The sequence below is a fragment of the Catharus ustulatus genome, chromosome 22 (assembly GCF_009819885.2).
Source record: "Catharus ustulatus isolate bCatUst1 chromosome 22, bCatUst1.pri.v2, whole genome shotgun sequence".
Taxonomy (NCBI): domain Eukaryota; kingdom Metazoa; phylum Chordata; class Aves; order Passeriformes; family Turdidae; genus Catharus; species Catharus ustulatus.
Genome location: NC_046242.1, coordinates 6,357,294 through 6,374,380, shown reverse-complemented (window position 1 = coordinate 6,374,380; position 17,087 = coordinate 6,357,294). Strand labels below are relative to the sequence as shown.

At 43.8% G+C, this 17,087-nt stretch overlaps 1 protein-coding gene across 6 annotated transcripts in view; it reads left to right on the top strand.

Moving 5' to 3' along the window:
• Positions 1–17,087, top strand: part of CUX1 (cut like homeobox 1) — a 268,976-nt gene that overhangs the window by 216,020 nt on the left and 35,869 nt on the right. For 5 of the 6 annotated variants that reach the window (XM_033077921.1, XM_033077918.1, XM_033077919.1 and 2 more), the window contains 2 exons: positions 7,760–8,062; positions 12,319–12,507. The exons of the other annotated variant lie outside the window; for it this stretch is intronic. In XM_033077921.1, coding sequence (XP_032933812.1) covers positions 7,760–8,062; positions 12,319–12,507 — 492 coding nt within the window. The remainder of the gene's footprint in view (positions 1–7,759; positions 8,063–12,318; positions 12,508–17,087) is intronic. 6 annotated transcript variants of the gene reach the window in all.

The window sequence follows — 17,087 nt, the reverse complement described above, 5'->3', positions numbered from 1 at the left end:
TCTGATGTTTTCAACTGTGTGTCTAAATCTAGCTAAAAAATTCTTAAGTTTCCACTTTTTTTTCTTGTGTTTTACTGTAAAGTAGTGCCTAGGGTTACAGAGGCCTCATCTTCCCCCAGGCTATTGCAAAAATGTCCCTTAATTCTTCTCCTCTGAGGGTTTTCTCCAGGGTGTGGTTGTGTCAGGGCTTGGTGTGTGTGCTCCAAAATCAGATCTCAGGACAAATTCCACTTGAGCTGATGGACTCCAGTTGTGTCTTCCTGCACAAGATTCCAGACATCCTTGGGAGCAATCTGTCCTCCCAGTCCTCCCAACTCACTTTCACTTTATGTAGCCTTCAAATAGGTCTTGGTGTAGCTTTGGGCACAGCAGTGGGATTTCTAAAAGTCAGAGCCATTTGTGGCTGCAGGTTTGTTGAAGGGAGAATTGGTTGCCCAACTTCTCCAAGACTTTCAAACATCCAGCTGTAAATCTCTCCTCATGAGACTATCACCAGCTCCCATCATACGTGCTCTTTTCTCAACTTCATCTGGTTTCTCCAGCTCCTTCTGCTCTCCAGAGCTGAAAACACATTTTTTTAATAGAGGCACAAAGCTAAAACAATTATTGAAAATACAACTTAAATTGCAGCAATATCATGTGATCCCTTCAGCAATACTCAAAAGCGTTTTTTTCAGGTAATTCTAACATCTACCCTGATTATTCAGTTTTATGTGCTCCTGACACTCAACCTGTACTCATATGCAGAGTGGGAACCTTTATTTCTATATTGCCCCAGTAATTGCAGAGTTAACCAAAGCTGGTTCCTCCCCTTTCCGTGCAGACACACATACATCTGCACACTTCCTAAAGGGGTTTTTCCTTTGATCTCTCCCCCCATCCACATAAAATTTCCCTGTGAGCCAAGACCCAAAATAACATTTTCCCCCAAAGTTACAGCATTTATGAAGCAAACAAACAAATTCTCCACAGTCAGAGTGGTGGCATCTCCACTCTGCTCACAACTCTAACTGCACGTATGTACGTATTTAAATCATTATAGATGCAAACTGCAGGGAGCTCTGTGCACTCCCTACATCAAACTGGGGGAGTTTATAACTGTAGGGAGGATCATATTTTTATGAGCCACATTAATTTGCAAGTTGTGACTAGGCAAGGTTCACTCACTCAGAGTAAATCCAGCAAAAGCAGTACCTGGGAGAAGGCGCTTTCACGCGTATTTTCTTTAATTAGTCAGAAGAGGGATGTGTTGCAGTGCTCTCCCACAAGTGCTGCTCAGCTTTATTACATAGCTCAGGCTTGTGCTGCACCCACTGTCAGTGAGGAGAGTTGCTATTATGGTGCTTTGCAAGATTAACTTTAGAATGCTGATTTCTTCTCATCCCTGGCAGTGTCCAAGGCCAGGTTGGACGGGGCTTGCAGCAGTCTGGGATGTGGAAGGTGTCCATGGAAGTGGACAGGTGTCCCTGGGCCAGTGGAAGGTGTCCCTGCCCATGGCAGGGGGTGGAACCAGATGAGATTTAAGGTCCCTCCCTTCTCTGATAAGACCCTGCAAAGGCAGCCATAGCTAAAGGTAAAATCAAATAGGTTAGAGGGAAGAAATCTCTCCCTGAAATGTTCACACCCTGGGCAGGTGAATAGCAGAGCTCTCCTGAATGTTGATCTGCTGTGTGTGATTCTCAGGGCAGCATTCACCAGGTTTTGGTCTACAGATTGGGTAGAATGGGCAGCCTAGCCTCATCATCGGGGAAACAGAAACTAATCCAGTCCCAGTGTGAGACACTTTGATCCCAGCAACCTGCCAGGCCTGTTGTTGTCCATTAACTCATCTGCACAAGGAGGTAAATGCAGCTCTGAAGTAGCAAATTCTCTTTAAAGAGATTTCTGAGAAATCTCCTGTCCATGTTTGTCTGCTTCCATCTTGCCCACTGATGGATATTTGGGGTCGAGCAGAGCCCAGCTCCCACAGGATGTGCCCATTTCTCCTGGTTCCTCAGAAAACAACTTGGACTAGTTTGGCACAAACCTGCAGCCTGAGCTTTGGACACTGGGAAAAGTGGTGCATCAAAGCAAGAGCCAGTGAAATCATGTTTGGGTTCTCGTCAGAATGTCACAGAGTACCCTGTCATTTTGTTTTAGCAACTTGTCCTTCCAAATGCGCAGTTCGCCTTATGGCATGCCAGCAGTAAAAATGTCACTTACAATAATTACTTTTTGGTGAAAATGCTTGCTGACTTCCTACCTTCAAGCTGTTTTTTACACAGTGGGGAGATAATAAGAAATGACTTTATCCTGACTGCTCAAATGAACACTAAATGGAATTTAGGTTATTATTACTGCAGATAGAGGACTGTGTATTGAAATTTAAATAGTGGATCAGATAAACTACAGAGATTTGTCCCTGAAAATTATAGTGGATCCATTTTTTCAATCCACTTCCCTCTGAAACTTAAGGCAGCTGTTGTCTGCCTGCTGTCTTTAGAATATAATATTTTTCATAATCCTTTTAGAGGCCTCTGAATACCTTCTGTGTTTTGCATGGTCTTCCTCAACTTTACCGTGTTCTTACCTCGTTCCCCAGGAGTCCTTTTGCAGTTTATTAGCTAAGCCTGTGTTAGCAGCAAGGCTTGGACAGGTTTCTCTCCCTGCAGCTGCAGTACAGGGTGTCTCTAAGGATGGACAGGTGTGCTGGGAGGAGAGACTGAGAGTGGGGCTTGTTTATGCTCCCAGATTCAGATGCTCTCATTCAAGTCTCTGGATTTACAAGTGGGTGCAAAGTCAGAGGTGAGGCAGGGTCTGAGCAAAAGCAGCAAACCTGCAGCTCTCAAAATGCACAGGAGAAGTTGCAGTGGAGGAACGTGTCCATGCTGGCAGACGTGATGCCTCTGGGACTGCTGAAACCTCATCTGTGTCTCAGCACTGCTCTGTCATCTGAATCCTCCTTGGAGGGGATGCATCCAGCCAGGTGCCAGGTCCTGTACATGTCTCACATCTTCTGGGGAGCTTGGAGCAGGTGGTACCTGCAGGTCTTTGCATCTGAGATGTTCTGATCTCAGAAGGAGCCTCCAGCTGAGGAGTGCTGTGGATCTGAGCTGTGTTTCTGCACAGAGGGCCCTGTGGATGCGTCCTGTGGACATGGGATGAGTTCCTACATCACAGAAATGAGCAGTGCCTGCAGTTCTGAATGTCCCTGACTGCTGGGTTCCTGCAGACCTGGGGAGAGCTCTGGGATTCCTCACACACTGCAAGGACTCTGCCACATGACCCTGGCAGAGCAAACCTTGCAGAGGGAAGTGTTCTCAGGTGATTGGCAGGCTGTCAGTGGGATGTAAAGCAGCTGAGGTCCCAGGATCCAGTACTGGGGACCTAACCCCAGCGTGGGGTGGGAAGTCTTGGAGAAGAATAAGAAAATGTGGAGTTCAGGAAAACCACCTGTAATCAATGAACTGAGACCAGAACTCTGATCTCAGACTTCCTCACATTTTTGGAACACTGTCATGGCAGATGCTGTGGGGAAGGTGTAGAGGATGGATGGGACCAGAGCAGCATTTGGATTCATCCATTGTGCCAAGGAATGCAAGACCACAAAGGATCTTCTGTGTTTGTTTAATTAAGGCAGGGTTAGTTTCTTATGGTTCTCAACCAGGTTTGTAAAATATTCAGATCTCAGACCTATTTGCTGAATTGTTTGCAAAGTTAGTTCATTTTTTTACCAGATAGCTACTGAGGGATGGGGAGGGAAAGGGCAGGCTGTGATGATGGTTTGGATTTGTTGCAGTTGGTCATTCAAGTAGCAATTTTATATTGAGAAAATGGTATTTTAAAAGAAAACAGGAGGTATTTGTGTAATGTTGACTTTGTTTCCATTCATTTATACATCTTCATTTTAGACTGCATCCCTCTCTGGTATTGTAGGAAAAAACACAGAAGGGAGGAATTTCTTGACCTAAGAGTAAGTCCTGTGTGCTCTTCCAGGAGTGGCATGTGCCCAGGCAGGGATATCTGTGCTGGCAGACTGGATCAGGGCTGTTTGTCTTTCTGGAGACACTTCTGCCTGCAAAGCCTGGAATCTCCCCTTCAGTGCAGGGGCATCACTCTCTGAGCTGTTATCAGTGTTGCTCTTTGGTTCTCTTCACACCTTGGCCATGAATGGGGCCCAATTCCACTAGCCAGACATTTCAGCTTGCTGGCCCATTTCTGCAGATATCACTTCTAGTACTTGATTTGCATTTTTGATTTTTGTTTTCCATGCTGCATATTTGAATGTGTTCCTTAAAATCACTTGGATGGGCTTAACTTCCCTATACCCCAGACTATATTTTTAATTAATAATGTAAAAAGTGCTGGTAGAACTTTTCCCTTTCACTTCTCAGTTTTACTTATACCTTCAAAAGTTTGGATGATTTAAGTGCATATATGTTGTCTTTGCATCTTTAATGGCATTTTGTCAACACCAACCTGGAATTGTGCAGGAGTTACATGGGGGTTTTGATCATTTAAAACTGTCATGTTAAGCTGTGTCTTCATCACATGTGGGGTCTAATGGTCACCATCTTCCTATAAAGTCATTTTTGGGGACACCCTTTTCCCTCCAGCCTCTCTAAAGCTCAGGGCACTACTGATGTCTTTAGCTACCTGAAACTTAAAAATTTTCCAGGTTCTGCAATGACCTTGTTACTGGTGATGCTCTTGATCTCTCCAACTCTTCCAGCACCTCATTTTTGAAGCTTTGGAGCTTTTACTTCACATCTTAAATTGGATCCAGGCTGGTAGAAAGAAAAACCCTTTGGTATAGCAAAGTTTACCTGGAATTTATTGAAGTAATTTCACCAATAAATGGTGGCCATGGATTTTGCAGGTTGTTCTGTGATACAGTTTTATATTTATATTGCCAAAATGATCCTTTTCTCCTTAAACACAAAAGTGAAAACATCCAGTGAATATTACTTTTAAGAAATTGGATTGCTCTTCTGTTAGTGTTATTCTTCAGAGCAGTCTGGGGTTAAAAAAGCAGAGCAGGTTTTAAAGAAATAAGCTTTCAATGTATTGTTTTCATTGGAAATGTTCAATTGCTGCTTTGGAAATCTTAATGTATATTTTTCAGATATCCTGAATTTATGTCTTTGTCTTGTGAGGAACTTGAGAGAAATGAATACAGACAAATTATTTCATAAAACATGTGAAATGGCTGTGGATTGACAGTTAAATCTGGAATAGTGAATACAGTCAATTTTCCCCTTTGTTCTGTCAGCAGTCACTTGTACTCTAAATGTCTATTTAATTTTTTAAGTAGATTAACAGGAAATGTTTGCATTATTTGATTATTGAATTTACTTTCCCAAATAATGGATCTTTTCCTCAAATATTTATGTGATCTTGAAAATGTTTTTCCAGAAGGGAAAAATGCTAAAAATGAATGGGGAACATATTTTGAGTTATTTGTAGTACATGTACATAATGCCTCGCCTGAAATCACTGTACACTTGCCTTTTGGTGGGGAAAAAAAGCAGTTTGTCATCTGTACTGCCTTCCAAAATTAGATTCTGATAATCCCACCTTTTGGAGTAAATGAGCAGCAGATTGGTCTTAAAAATGAAATTCAAGTAAGCTCTTGGTAAGTGATATAAAAAATAAATAAGCTAATATGTGAGCAACAGAGAGCATCTCAGTGATAGATGATAACACAGATTACCTTTGTTGTGTTCATAATTAATCTGAGCAGGAAAACGAGAGGGAGAAGGAGGCATTAGGAAATGCTTTTGTTTAGTCCTGTGTGGTTGGGTTTGGTTTGGTTTTTGTGGGGTTTTTTTTATTATTTTGTCTTTTTTTTCCCCTGTGCTCCGTGTGTGCGTGTGGCTCACCGTGCACGGATGAGGAATTGTACAGGAAATTTGCAGCTGCTCTAGTTATTCAGTAAGATTTGTATAAGCTGGCACAAGGGACAAAATTAGAGGGAAGTTGAACGAGTGCCGTGCAGTTTATTAGCTAGGCAGCCATAATTTTGACCTTGCTGTGGGTTAAAGGACACAGACCTGAGAAGAAATCTGTTTATCATGTAGGGAATTCATGCCATCCCTGACAGTGTACAGTGAACAAGATGGATGATCTGCCAAATTGGTCCCTCGCATGGGTGAATCAGGGCAAATTTACAGTATGATTCCTTTGCTGCTCCTGATACAGAAATAACATTTCCCAGGGTTTCTGTTCGGTTGTATGATGACCCAGGGTGAGCAGAGAAAAGAAATAGGATTTGTAGCATCCCCTTTACCCTGATGATTTACATGCACCTGACTTTCCTTTCTGTCTGCCTCTTTTGCATCTCACATAAAGCACTAAGGAAAAAGTCAGATTTTTAGGTTTGAGAGAGCAACTTCAAGTGAGTGTGTCAGGAAAGGTCTTGAATGCAGCATGGGGAAGGTCCCAGGACCCTGAACAACAAACACCATTATCCTCTATTATCCCCTGCACTCTGCTCCATTTGGGCCTGACTTTTCCTGTGCTAATATTTCCCTTCAGCATTTGGGATGTGTTTCCACACTACACAGGCTGCATGCTCCGGAATGACCTGACAATATTCTGGATAACAAACTCAAAAACCAGGGAGGTTTGCTGGCAGCCATTGCCTGATGGGAGCTGAGAATCCTCTGTGGTGGCACCACAGGGCTCACAAGCTCTGGGCTCTGTTGGAGGGGCTGGCTTGGATGGGGTCTGGTCTCCTGCTGGTGCTGCTGAGAGCTCTGCCAGCTTCCTCCAGACAGCTGGAGCCAGAGCCAGGGATGTGTGAGGCTGGAATCCACGTCATTAACCCTGGCACAGAATGGGTGGGACACAGCAAGGAGGAGGAAGCAGCCCCACAGAAATGGGAAAACTGTGGACGGAGAAATCCTGTGTTCCTTATCTCCTGAATTATTCTTGTAAACCATGTTGCCTGTGTGTTGTTGCTTTTTAAAAAGGCTCAGCCTGTACCCTCAGATGTCTGGAATCTCTGAATAAGCTCAGTCAGTACGTTCTGTGAGAGATAAATTTATTGGGGGGAAACAACATTTTGTACAGAACCTATTGTTGTTGGCAAATTAACAGATTGGGAAAGCTTTCTTTTAAACTAAGTGTCACAATAACAGATTTGGGTGTCTCCTGATCCACTCACTATCTTTATGTTGGATTCTCAAACACTTTAATTAATACAACATAATTACAAACTGTATTTTAATCTTGTTATTTCTGGACAAAGAGAATTGCAAAAATGTGATGTGTGTGATAAGAAACAAAATGAAATCAATAACACTCTCAAGATAGAGAGTTGTATCAGTTGTAGAAAATCCCTCATAGACAGAACAAAATAGTGGCTGAGTGAGTTTCTTACAAGTCACAGAAGGAGATTTAAACCAGTGTAGAATGGTAGCTTTAAAGTCATCTTTATATAAAAATGTTGTGGCAAGCAAAACTGAGATTTCCTGACCAAGGAAATTGCGTGCAAACTTACAGACTATTGCACTTCAGTTTTTCCTGATTTTTATTTGTATTTGTACATCTTGTCTTTATAAGAAATCAGAGACGACTCAAGATAAAATTAGAAAATAATTCTTGCTTTTAAAAAGAGGCTTTTTAGTACCCAAGTCATAGCAAGTAGCATTTTGCATACTTAGGCGTTTCTTTAAGTAGGTAGAATATAAATGAGGAGGAAAGTTAAATATCCTGCAATCAAAACATTACAATTATGCTAAAGTGGGGACTTTTTTCTCTTTTTTTTTAATTACAGAAAGTACTCCAAAGACTTCTGCCAGTTGCAGTCCTGCTCCTGAATCTCCCATGAGTTCCAGTGAATCAGTGAAAAGCCTGACTGAGTTGGTACAGCAGCCCTGTCCTGCCATAGAGACGAGTAAGGATGGCAAATCCCAGGAATCCAGCGAGCCACCTGCATCTGAATCCCAATCCACGACCCCTCTGCCACTCTCTGGCCACTCAGCACTCAGCATCCAAGAGCTGGTGGCCATGTCCCCTGAGCTGGACACCTATGGCATCACCAAGAGGGTCAAGGAAGTGCTCACGGACAACAATCTTGGTAAATCGCTGTATTCTCGTTTCTTGACAGAAATCGTGTGTAAGTGTTCATGCTTTTATTGCTAGCCACAGTAGGTGTGTATGAGAATGCCTAGGTTTGACTCTAATTTGCTAAAAAGATACCTAATCTTCTTAAACTGGTAGAAAACTCCTTCCAGATTGTCACACTCTACTTCAAATGTCATCACACCCTTGTTCTTCCTAAGCTCTGCTGCTGGCTCACAGCCAGTTACTGCTCCCACCTCCCAAAACAGAGTCCAGCAGGATGTCAGGACCCCAGAACCCCAGAGCCAGTCAGATCTCCCCTTGGGAAAGGCTGTTTCCCCTACACCTGCAAATTCCAGACCCGTTTTGGGTGAAGTAGAGGAGCCCAGCACAGTTGGAGAGGGAGGTGCACCACAAGCAGGAGCACAGTGTCCTTGCAGAGCTGAGAGGGAACATCCAGACTCAGCTGAGGTTTAGATGAGCCTGAGATAACTGTACAGGGCCACTCAGTTAGAGATGTGCAAAGCTGAGGCTGCTTTTGCCTACAGATGGGGTTTTGGCTGTTGAATTCACTGTCATGACTGGAGTAGTTACAGGGAATCCACATTAATACTGTCACTGTGCCTCTAAATCACTTCTTCATGTCTTCAGCCCTTGCTTCCCTCACAAGGCTTTGGGAAATGTTGATGGGATCCTTTGAGGGCTCTGGCAGGAGGGCAGTAAGGCTGTCCCAGTGCTACCTGCTCTGCTTCTGGGTCTTAGCAAGGGATTCATCCCACCTGCACTGGGTGTTCAGGGCAATGCCTGGTGCTCTCCAGAAGTACCAGGTTCTCTTCCTTCACTACAAATGGGACCAAAAGTTTAGATTTAGACTGATGACATTACTTATGTGAGAAGAATTTTATCCATATCTGAAGATGATGACTTTAAAAGTAAAAACTCCTCTGTTTTACTATGTGAGGACTTTTTTCATCTAGACACAGAATAACTTGTTATTGTCTTAAGCAAAATTTTATGGGAGAAAAATTCTGGGATGGGGGAGGTCCCAAGTTCTCCTTTAACATAATTTGGGGGAAAAAAAGGAAATGGCCCTGATCACTGACACACCCTGAATGAGATTGTGTTCCACTGAGCCCAGCAGAATTCCTTGCCCCTGCATTTGGCTTGGGCAGATGGTGGTTGCTTGTTCAGTGCAGATAACATAGAGATAAAGGCCCAAATCATGGTAAGGGTTTGCAGATCCAAGCCCCTGGTTTTTGGGCAAAATGCTATTGAGTGCTGTACCTGCTCTGGTGTTCCAGAGAGGTTTGAAAAAAAAAAAAAAAGTATTTTTGTTTACATTTGCTTTGATGCCATTTTTACTTAGTCTTTTTTATTTCCCATGATTTTTGTTTTCCTACAGTGTGGCTGACAAGCCTAAAAAGCAGCAGAAGAGCCAGGAAATGTGCCCCAAACTCTGCATTAGGTGTGGAACCAGTTTCAATGTCTCCTTTTGTGCCCTCAGTGTGCTAGTGCACCAGGTTTTCTGGTGCACAGGTTTCTCTGGTTTAGGCCACTGGGCCTTGTGAACCTGTCATAGGCAACTGGTGGTGGCTGAGGTGTCCCAGTGTCACCAGCCAGTGAGGCCACAGCTGTACAGAACAATTCAGACTGAGCTGGGTGGGTCTCTCCTCCCATCACCAGTGGGGGAATGGCTTCAAAGTGAAACAGAGCAGGTTCAGGTGGGATGTTAGGAAGAAACTCTTCCCTGTGAGGGTGGAGAGGTCCAGCACAGGTTGCCCAGAGAAGCTGTGGCTGTTCCATCCCTGGAAGTGTCCAAGGCCAGGTTGGACAGGGCTTGGAGCAATCTGGAGAGTGGAAGGTGTTCCTTTCACTAGGAGTTGGAACTGAGTGATCTTTAAGGTCTCTTCCAACCCAAACCATTCTGTGAAGGTTCTGTGGCTTCAGCACACCATGCTGGCAGTGTTCACACTGAGATGCTGCTGATGTTCTGAGCCCCAAAAGTCAGAGCATCCTCAGTGATTCCCTTCTAGGCTCCACAGCACTCAGAGAGGGAAGCAGATGCACTCAGCTGTTTGAGGACAGGGGATATTGGGCATTTTGTAGGAAGGGCCAAGACTATCCATGAAACCAACACAGTTTTATCCATTAGGATCTACATCAGTGGGAACAGGCATGAAGGATGGGGAGGAGTTTTAGGAAACCTGCACTTAAAAATATTGCTGTTATTAATAGTGCTCTGAAGGAGCGTGATACACCTGCTACCTCCTGAGGATGATTTCTGACACCTTCCCCCTTAGCTTGGGAGTCTTTCAGGTGTTTTCTCCTGTCCTGCCATATCCTGACATGAAATAAACAACACAAACATCTTTAGCTTTGTTCTTAACACCTAGAGAACATGATGTTATCTCCCTCCACATTTGCATTTTTAATTTTTAGGCTGTAGGTTGAAGTTCATTTCCTTCAGCAGCACTGCCAGCACTGCTCATTCCCAACCCTTTTGCAAATCCGTGCCCATATTCCTGTTCATGTGGCAACACAACAACAGATTTTTAAAGTAGCTGTGTTATCTTGCTAGTAGCTGGCAGGTTTACAGAGAAATGGATAAGGCCTTGCTGATGTTTTTAAATACAAACAGGGAGCAGGTTACCCCAGCAATACATGTGATAACAACCTAAAGATAAAATTGATAAAATTGCCCCTGAATTATCTCTTTTGTCTGATTTTCTGATATTGAGAGTAGTGGAAAATCACTTATTACTCAGGAACTTGAGTGAATTCTGAATGTAGGTTTGTGTTCAGTCTGTAAGAACTGTTTTCAGGGTTAGTTTTAGAGCTTATTAGCAGAGTGTCATGTTAAAACCTGTTCTGCTTTCCCCTCTCTGCCTCTCATTATCTCAGCTCTTTCCTCTGAAAGCTTTGCAGACCCACCTGCCCCACACATCTGAGTGGGATGTTCTGCAGCTTCTGACTGGTCCCATATTCCCTCTTCTACCCCATACAGACAAAAAAAAAAAAACAGGGCAACAGTCTTGGGATGTTTTTAAAGAGAAGGAAAAGGAGGAGGAGAATTTTGGAGTTACACACAGGGAGTGGGTCTATAGAGCAGATATTTGCCATGAGCTCTCTGTGTCAGGATCAGGGAAGGCTGTGAAGGCAAGAGCTGGGGGTGGCTTTTGCAGGGCTTGTCCTGCAGAGCTGTGGGGTCAGAAGCCCCCACTCATCCCCATTGTCCCTTAGGGATCTTTTGGTTACCACTGGCTGGGATGTGAAGGGAGAATGTTCTGTTGTGTGTTAGTGAGGGCACTCAAAAGCTACACATCAGACACAAGACCCTGAGGCCCAAATTTGGGGGTTATGGGAAGATCTTCAGGTTACCTTGAAATCCCATGACAGCAGCACTTGTATCTTAAATCCTGATGACTCAGATGACTGCAGGCTCTCTCCTGGAGCAGAAGTTGGTATCAAGGCAGTTCAGCTGAGGAAGAACACTGAAGAGAAGGGGGTTAGAAAACCAGCTGTGTGGTTGGGTTGGAGCTGCACAGGCATTTTCCCCAGTCCTTGTTAAGTCAGATCTTTCCCATATAAAATGATTGTCAGCAATGCACATATGAACACTGTACACTGTAAAGCATTTGCAGATTTTACCCTGCCAGATGACAACATTTTGTAAGAGAACTAAAATTAAGTATTCTAAACTAGAAATACTGTAGAGAATGTAAAGCAAAAATTGTATTGCAAATTTTGATTGTCTCTAGTGGGTAAGACCCAGTTGGATCCCCACAGATAGCACAGCACAGAAATTCCATCCATGTTTCTGTGAGGACTTTTGTATGGCCATTGCTGAAGGGGGAGGTTGCATTGCTCTTGGTTCACTGATTGCTGGAAATGTTTGGATTGCCCTGTTGGAGCAAAGCTGTGGCACTGCCCTCCTGCAGAAAGAGCTAAGTAGCCTCACTGCTCTCACTAGTTGCCTGCTTAGCTAGAAGTTCAGTTTATTTTTCCTGTCCTAATTTTATTTTTTGCACACTGTTTCACTGTAAGGTCCCGCTCCCCAAACGTGTCAAACTCCTCCCTTTATCCCAGGCAGATCCTGAGGATTAAACTAAAGCTCAATATTTACCCTTCTAGTGGGGGGCAGAGCATTAATTCTCCTAAACGTTTCTTCTGGGTTTTGAAGCAGTTCTGAAGTAAGAATAATTGAGGAATGATCTCGTGTTCTTTTCCGTGTCTCGGCTGAGCCAATTCATGCGCTTCTCCATTTCGCATTAGGTCAGCGTTTGTTCGGGGAGACAATCCTGGGGCTGACACAAGGCTCTGTCTCAGACCTGCTGGCTCGCCCCAAGCCCTGGCACAAGCTGAGTCTGAAGGGAAGGGAACCCTTTGTCCGCATGCAGCTGTGGCTCAACGATCCCAACAACGTGGAGAAGCTGATGGATATGAAGCGCATGGAGAAAAAAGGTAACAGAGCAGAGTGCTGACTCACACCTTCCTGTGATCAGCCTGGCTTTCAGAACCCTCCATCAATAGTGGAGAGGCAGCATTGATCCAGTGTTATGAGGGTTATGCAAAAGGACTTCACCACAGCTTGTTTTGGAGCTTTTATTTGATGCTTGTTCAAGCAGATAAATCTCAAAATAAAAAGAAAACAAACACGCAACAAAAAGCAACCCCAAACCAAAAACATTCACCAGCTGCTGGGGAATCATTGCTGCTCTCTCCTGTAGGCCCTGGTGTGTCACTGATAACTTGCCTTACCAAATGAGAAATGTGAGTTTGGGAGCTGGCTCTGGGTTATTAGGTAATAGTGCTGCAGCTGGTCACAGATGTTGGGCTGGAAGAACTGTGCATTGATTCCTGGGAAAGCTCCTTGCCAGTCCTGCACTGATGGTTGCTGGGAGGAGAGAAAAATGCAGCCTTTCTAAAAGGCTATTGCAGAGTAATGATATTTGTAGCCTTTATAGGGAAGGGGAAGGTGATTGTGTTAATACAATAAAATGTGTGTGTTATGGTCACATAAAACAGGGTCCTGGGGAGGGACCTAAGAATGCTCTGAGTTGTTTCTGGGTATCTTAGTAGGGAATATATCCTACAAATTTCTCCAACTCTCTCCATTTTAAATTCGTCACTAAAACCCAGTTATTCAGAGCCCTGTTTTTAGTGTGTTTGTGTGATTTTACAAGAGAGACTCGTGGGCTGCCATTATCAGCAGTTAACTAATTAATGATATATACATCTCTGGAGCTACCCCTTAATGATATTAGCACAGACATCATTAATGGTGTACACTGCAAGCTCTGCTGTTGACTGATGTTCTGAAAGCATTTACACATTTGATCAAGAACTTGGTGATTATATTTAAAATTGCAGTGCAGGAGCTTCTGGGAAAATTATAGTCTTGCAGGCTTTTAAGAAGAAATTCAAACCCTTGTCACAGTAACCAGTATGATATAAAGCAGTGCAGTATCTTAGCACAAATTGTGCATGATCTTCCATGGGGAGTCAAATCCACTTGGGTTTCCCACTTAGAACTGTAAACCAAAGGGAATCATGAGGGGTTTTGCTGCGTTAGAAACATGGCAGGAATAAAATTGTCAACTAGCTGGATTTTTATAGCCTCACAGAGAATATTGCCCATAATGCAGCAAAATAAAATAAAAATAATTTAAAAGTAGTACTGACAATATCCTTTCAAAACTATTTACTAAACTGGATTTTTATCAAATAGTGAGGGATACATATGGTCTGTAGATGGCATCTGAATAGAGATAAGGCCATAAATCATTGAGACTCTGCACTGAGCTCCTGAACAGTGCAAGTGCTGTCCTCAGAGCAGAGCAGTCTAAAATGAATTCAACCCTGTATTTTCTGCAAAATCCTTTCATGCAGGTAAGGATCCTGTAATTTAACCTTTTAAATTGCTCAGAGCCACATTAAGAATTTAACTTTCCCTTCAGCTAATGTCAGTTAAAGAACAATGCGACTGGGTCTGCCTCCAGTGAAACATTATTATCAATTATTTCTCTGCCACATTTTATTAAGGGAGTAAATTAATAATTATGATAAAGGTGAGCTGCATATCTCTTTTTTTTTTTTCCTGCCAGTCTAAAGTTTTTGCTATAAATGTCCCTTTTAAGAGGTTCTGAAACTTTGCAATGTACATTAACCACCCTCTTTGGAGGGAGCTGGGGGTTCATGCTCACCAGGATGAGATATTCTGCACACCTTTCCTGCCTTGGAAGAGTTCATTCCTCTCATAACCTCTGGGGTGTTGGGCTGCTGGAGCACCACACTCCTCACAGAACAGCACTAGTGTCAGAAGAAAATTGAATTCCTTTTATTTCCCCATTATTTCACTTTTTTTAATAATCCTGTTCAATACCACATAAGATAAAAATTATATTAAAAGGGGCTCTGTTTTGTCTCAGTGGGAAGCTGTGCAATGGTGTCTGTGGCATCCATAGCTGGGCACATGCTGGGGGCTCTTCCCAGAGGGACACGTGGGTGCTGGGGGGGAAAGGTGTAACTCAGTCAGCCTTAGACCCAGGTCCAGACCTTTGTCCAACTTACAGCTGAGTGTCCTTTTCTTTCATGTGGTCACAGACTGGTCACAGACAAAAATCAAACTTCTCCAAAAATAAAGTGTGTTTGTAACTTGGATTCCAGTTGGAGCCTTGCAAATGTGCTGAATGATCTCCTTACGTTGTCTATATGCAAAATAAAAATTAAAATGGAAAAGCTTTTAAAAATGTCATCTAAGTTTCCAGAGACCAGCATTAAAGCCTGAAGTCTGAGTCCTAGCTCTGCCTTTGGCCCTGTGGAAATTTGTCCTGATAATAGACTACCCTCCAGAAAACAATTGCTCTGACAGAACAGTGGGACATCCTCATCTTTATTTGTATTTTAAAGAAATATGTGCTTTTATATCATTTGTTCCATTCACATGAGAGCAACCCAGCTCAGCCAGTGCACCTTTTGTGATCCCAGTGTGAGGTTACAGGAGCAGAGGAGGGAATGACATTTTTCCCAAGCTCTCACAGCTCCAAATTGTCCTTTGCTGTTTAAGTCAGGAGCTCTGCCCTGCCAGAAATCCCATCCTTTGGAGAGCAGACAAAGAGAGATCCAGCCCATCCTGATCTCTGCACATCTCCTGCTGACTCAGTCACCTGACCAATAACCAGAAACTCCATTTAGAGGTGGCCTGAGCACCTTTCACATCTCCCATGCCAGGTTCTGTTTTGTCTCATGGCTGCCCCTTGCTGAGGTGATGATGGATGTTGTCCTCCAGCCTCTTGGTTCTGCTGTGCAAGGAAACAAGAGAGCCTTGGCTGTAGTTTGCATGTCAATGCAAGTTGGAAATAACATCCAGAAAGGAGTTTGGAGATTAAACACCTTATAGAAATATGTGATTATCTTGCTGGAATGATTAATTTCATGGTTGAAGGTTGTAACAGTTCCTTGAAGGCTGCAAAAATAAGGCCAATGGGTCACCTTGAAATAATGCAGATTTTTTGCAGTTTTACATCTGGTTGGAGCAACTTAAATAGGTGGATTTTTAAAGGAGAGTTGTTTAAAGAAAAAAAACGCTTTGTTTTTTATGGTTATTTCAAATGTGTGCAGGACTGTATCACGTCAGAGTGATGGATCACGAGCAACTCACGTTGTGTTCCATATCAGTGATCTTACACAGTAGGCAATCCACAGGTAATCTGTCATATTCAGGAAAAACAAAATGTGGGCCATGCAGATACCCCCAAAGGTTACAGAGTGTGTTCAGAATTCACTTCCATGTTAGTAAAGTCACAGTGCCAAAGGTCCCACTGGAGGCACCATGGAGAGGGCAGGGTGCTGGAACCCACTGGAGCCAGAAAACCCAGCCAGTCCTGGAGGGAGCCCTGCCAGGAGACACTGGCTGGGCTTTAAGCACTGCAGTTGATTTGATTGCACTGAATTTTTATTCATTGTGCAGCCTCAGCCTGAAAGGCAGAGCAGGGGGGAGAGAAAAATTGAATTTTTGAAGAATTTGGTTGCTGACCAGTGTGACTGGCCCCACAGTGTCCCTGGCTCCAGCCAGAACTCCTGGCTCCTGGAGATTTAATGCCTCCTGGATTGATGTCAGGCTGGTGTAATCTGGAACTTAATACCCGAGGTTATCAAACTATAGCTCTTGAATATATAAACTCTTAAATATCTAGAAGGTATTTAAATATTTTATTGACAAGACTAATCTATATTTGCTGTTTTCAGCCCCCTCATTACCAATGCTTGTGCATGATACTGCCAGGTGCAGTAAATCCCACCTCTCCATGACCAGTGTAAATCAATCAAGTCAGTGACAGCCTTTGCTGGGACTCCTTCCTTGTGGAATTTGCCAGGATAATTCACTGCCAGTCAGGGAGGAAGGTCAGTGGCAGGATCACAGGCTCCTGCCATCAGCCTCACCGAGCCCATCAGTGCAGGGAGAGCTTTCTTAGAAGTGTCTGTGTTTTGGAAGGAGCTTTGTGTAGGGGAGGAGGCTGCTGGGGGCTGGTTTTCTTTCCTAACCTGTCACTGCCACAGCAGAGAGCTGAAGGGAAAGGCAGCAAATGCCTGGGCTGTGCAGCCCATCCCTGGCATCTCTGGGCTCCAGGCGCCATCGTGTGTTGGGATGGCTTGGGAAGAAGGCTGGGAATGCTGCAGCTCCACTTCCACTGTCATATTTTCCTTCATGTCAGAGACAGCTCCGTGTACACCTGAAGTGTTGCAACCACCAAACCCCTTTCAGTCAAATGAAGCACAGCTTCACATTCAGGGCCTGACGTGGGAGTTCACTCCTCTCCAAGGAGTGAATCTAAAATGATTCATGTGAACCGAACCCTGTCATTCGTGTCCCACGTTCATTGTAAAGGCAGAAAACTCTGGCAGGTTTCCAGCTGATTTACCCTCTTTTCTTCTCTTTCTGCCTCTTGCATCCTCCCTGGTCTCTGGTGATGCCCCATCCTTCCCATCCTGCATCTCCCACCTCCCATCTCCGTGTTTATCCCTCATCCATTGATCCTGGG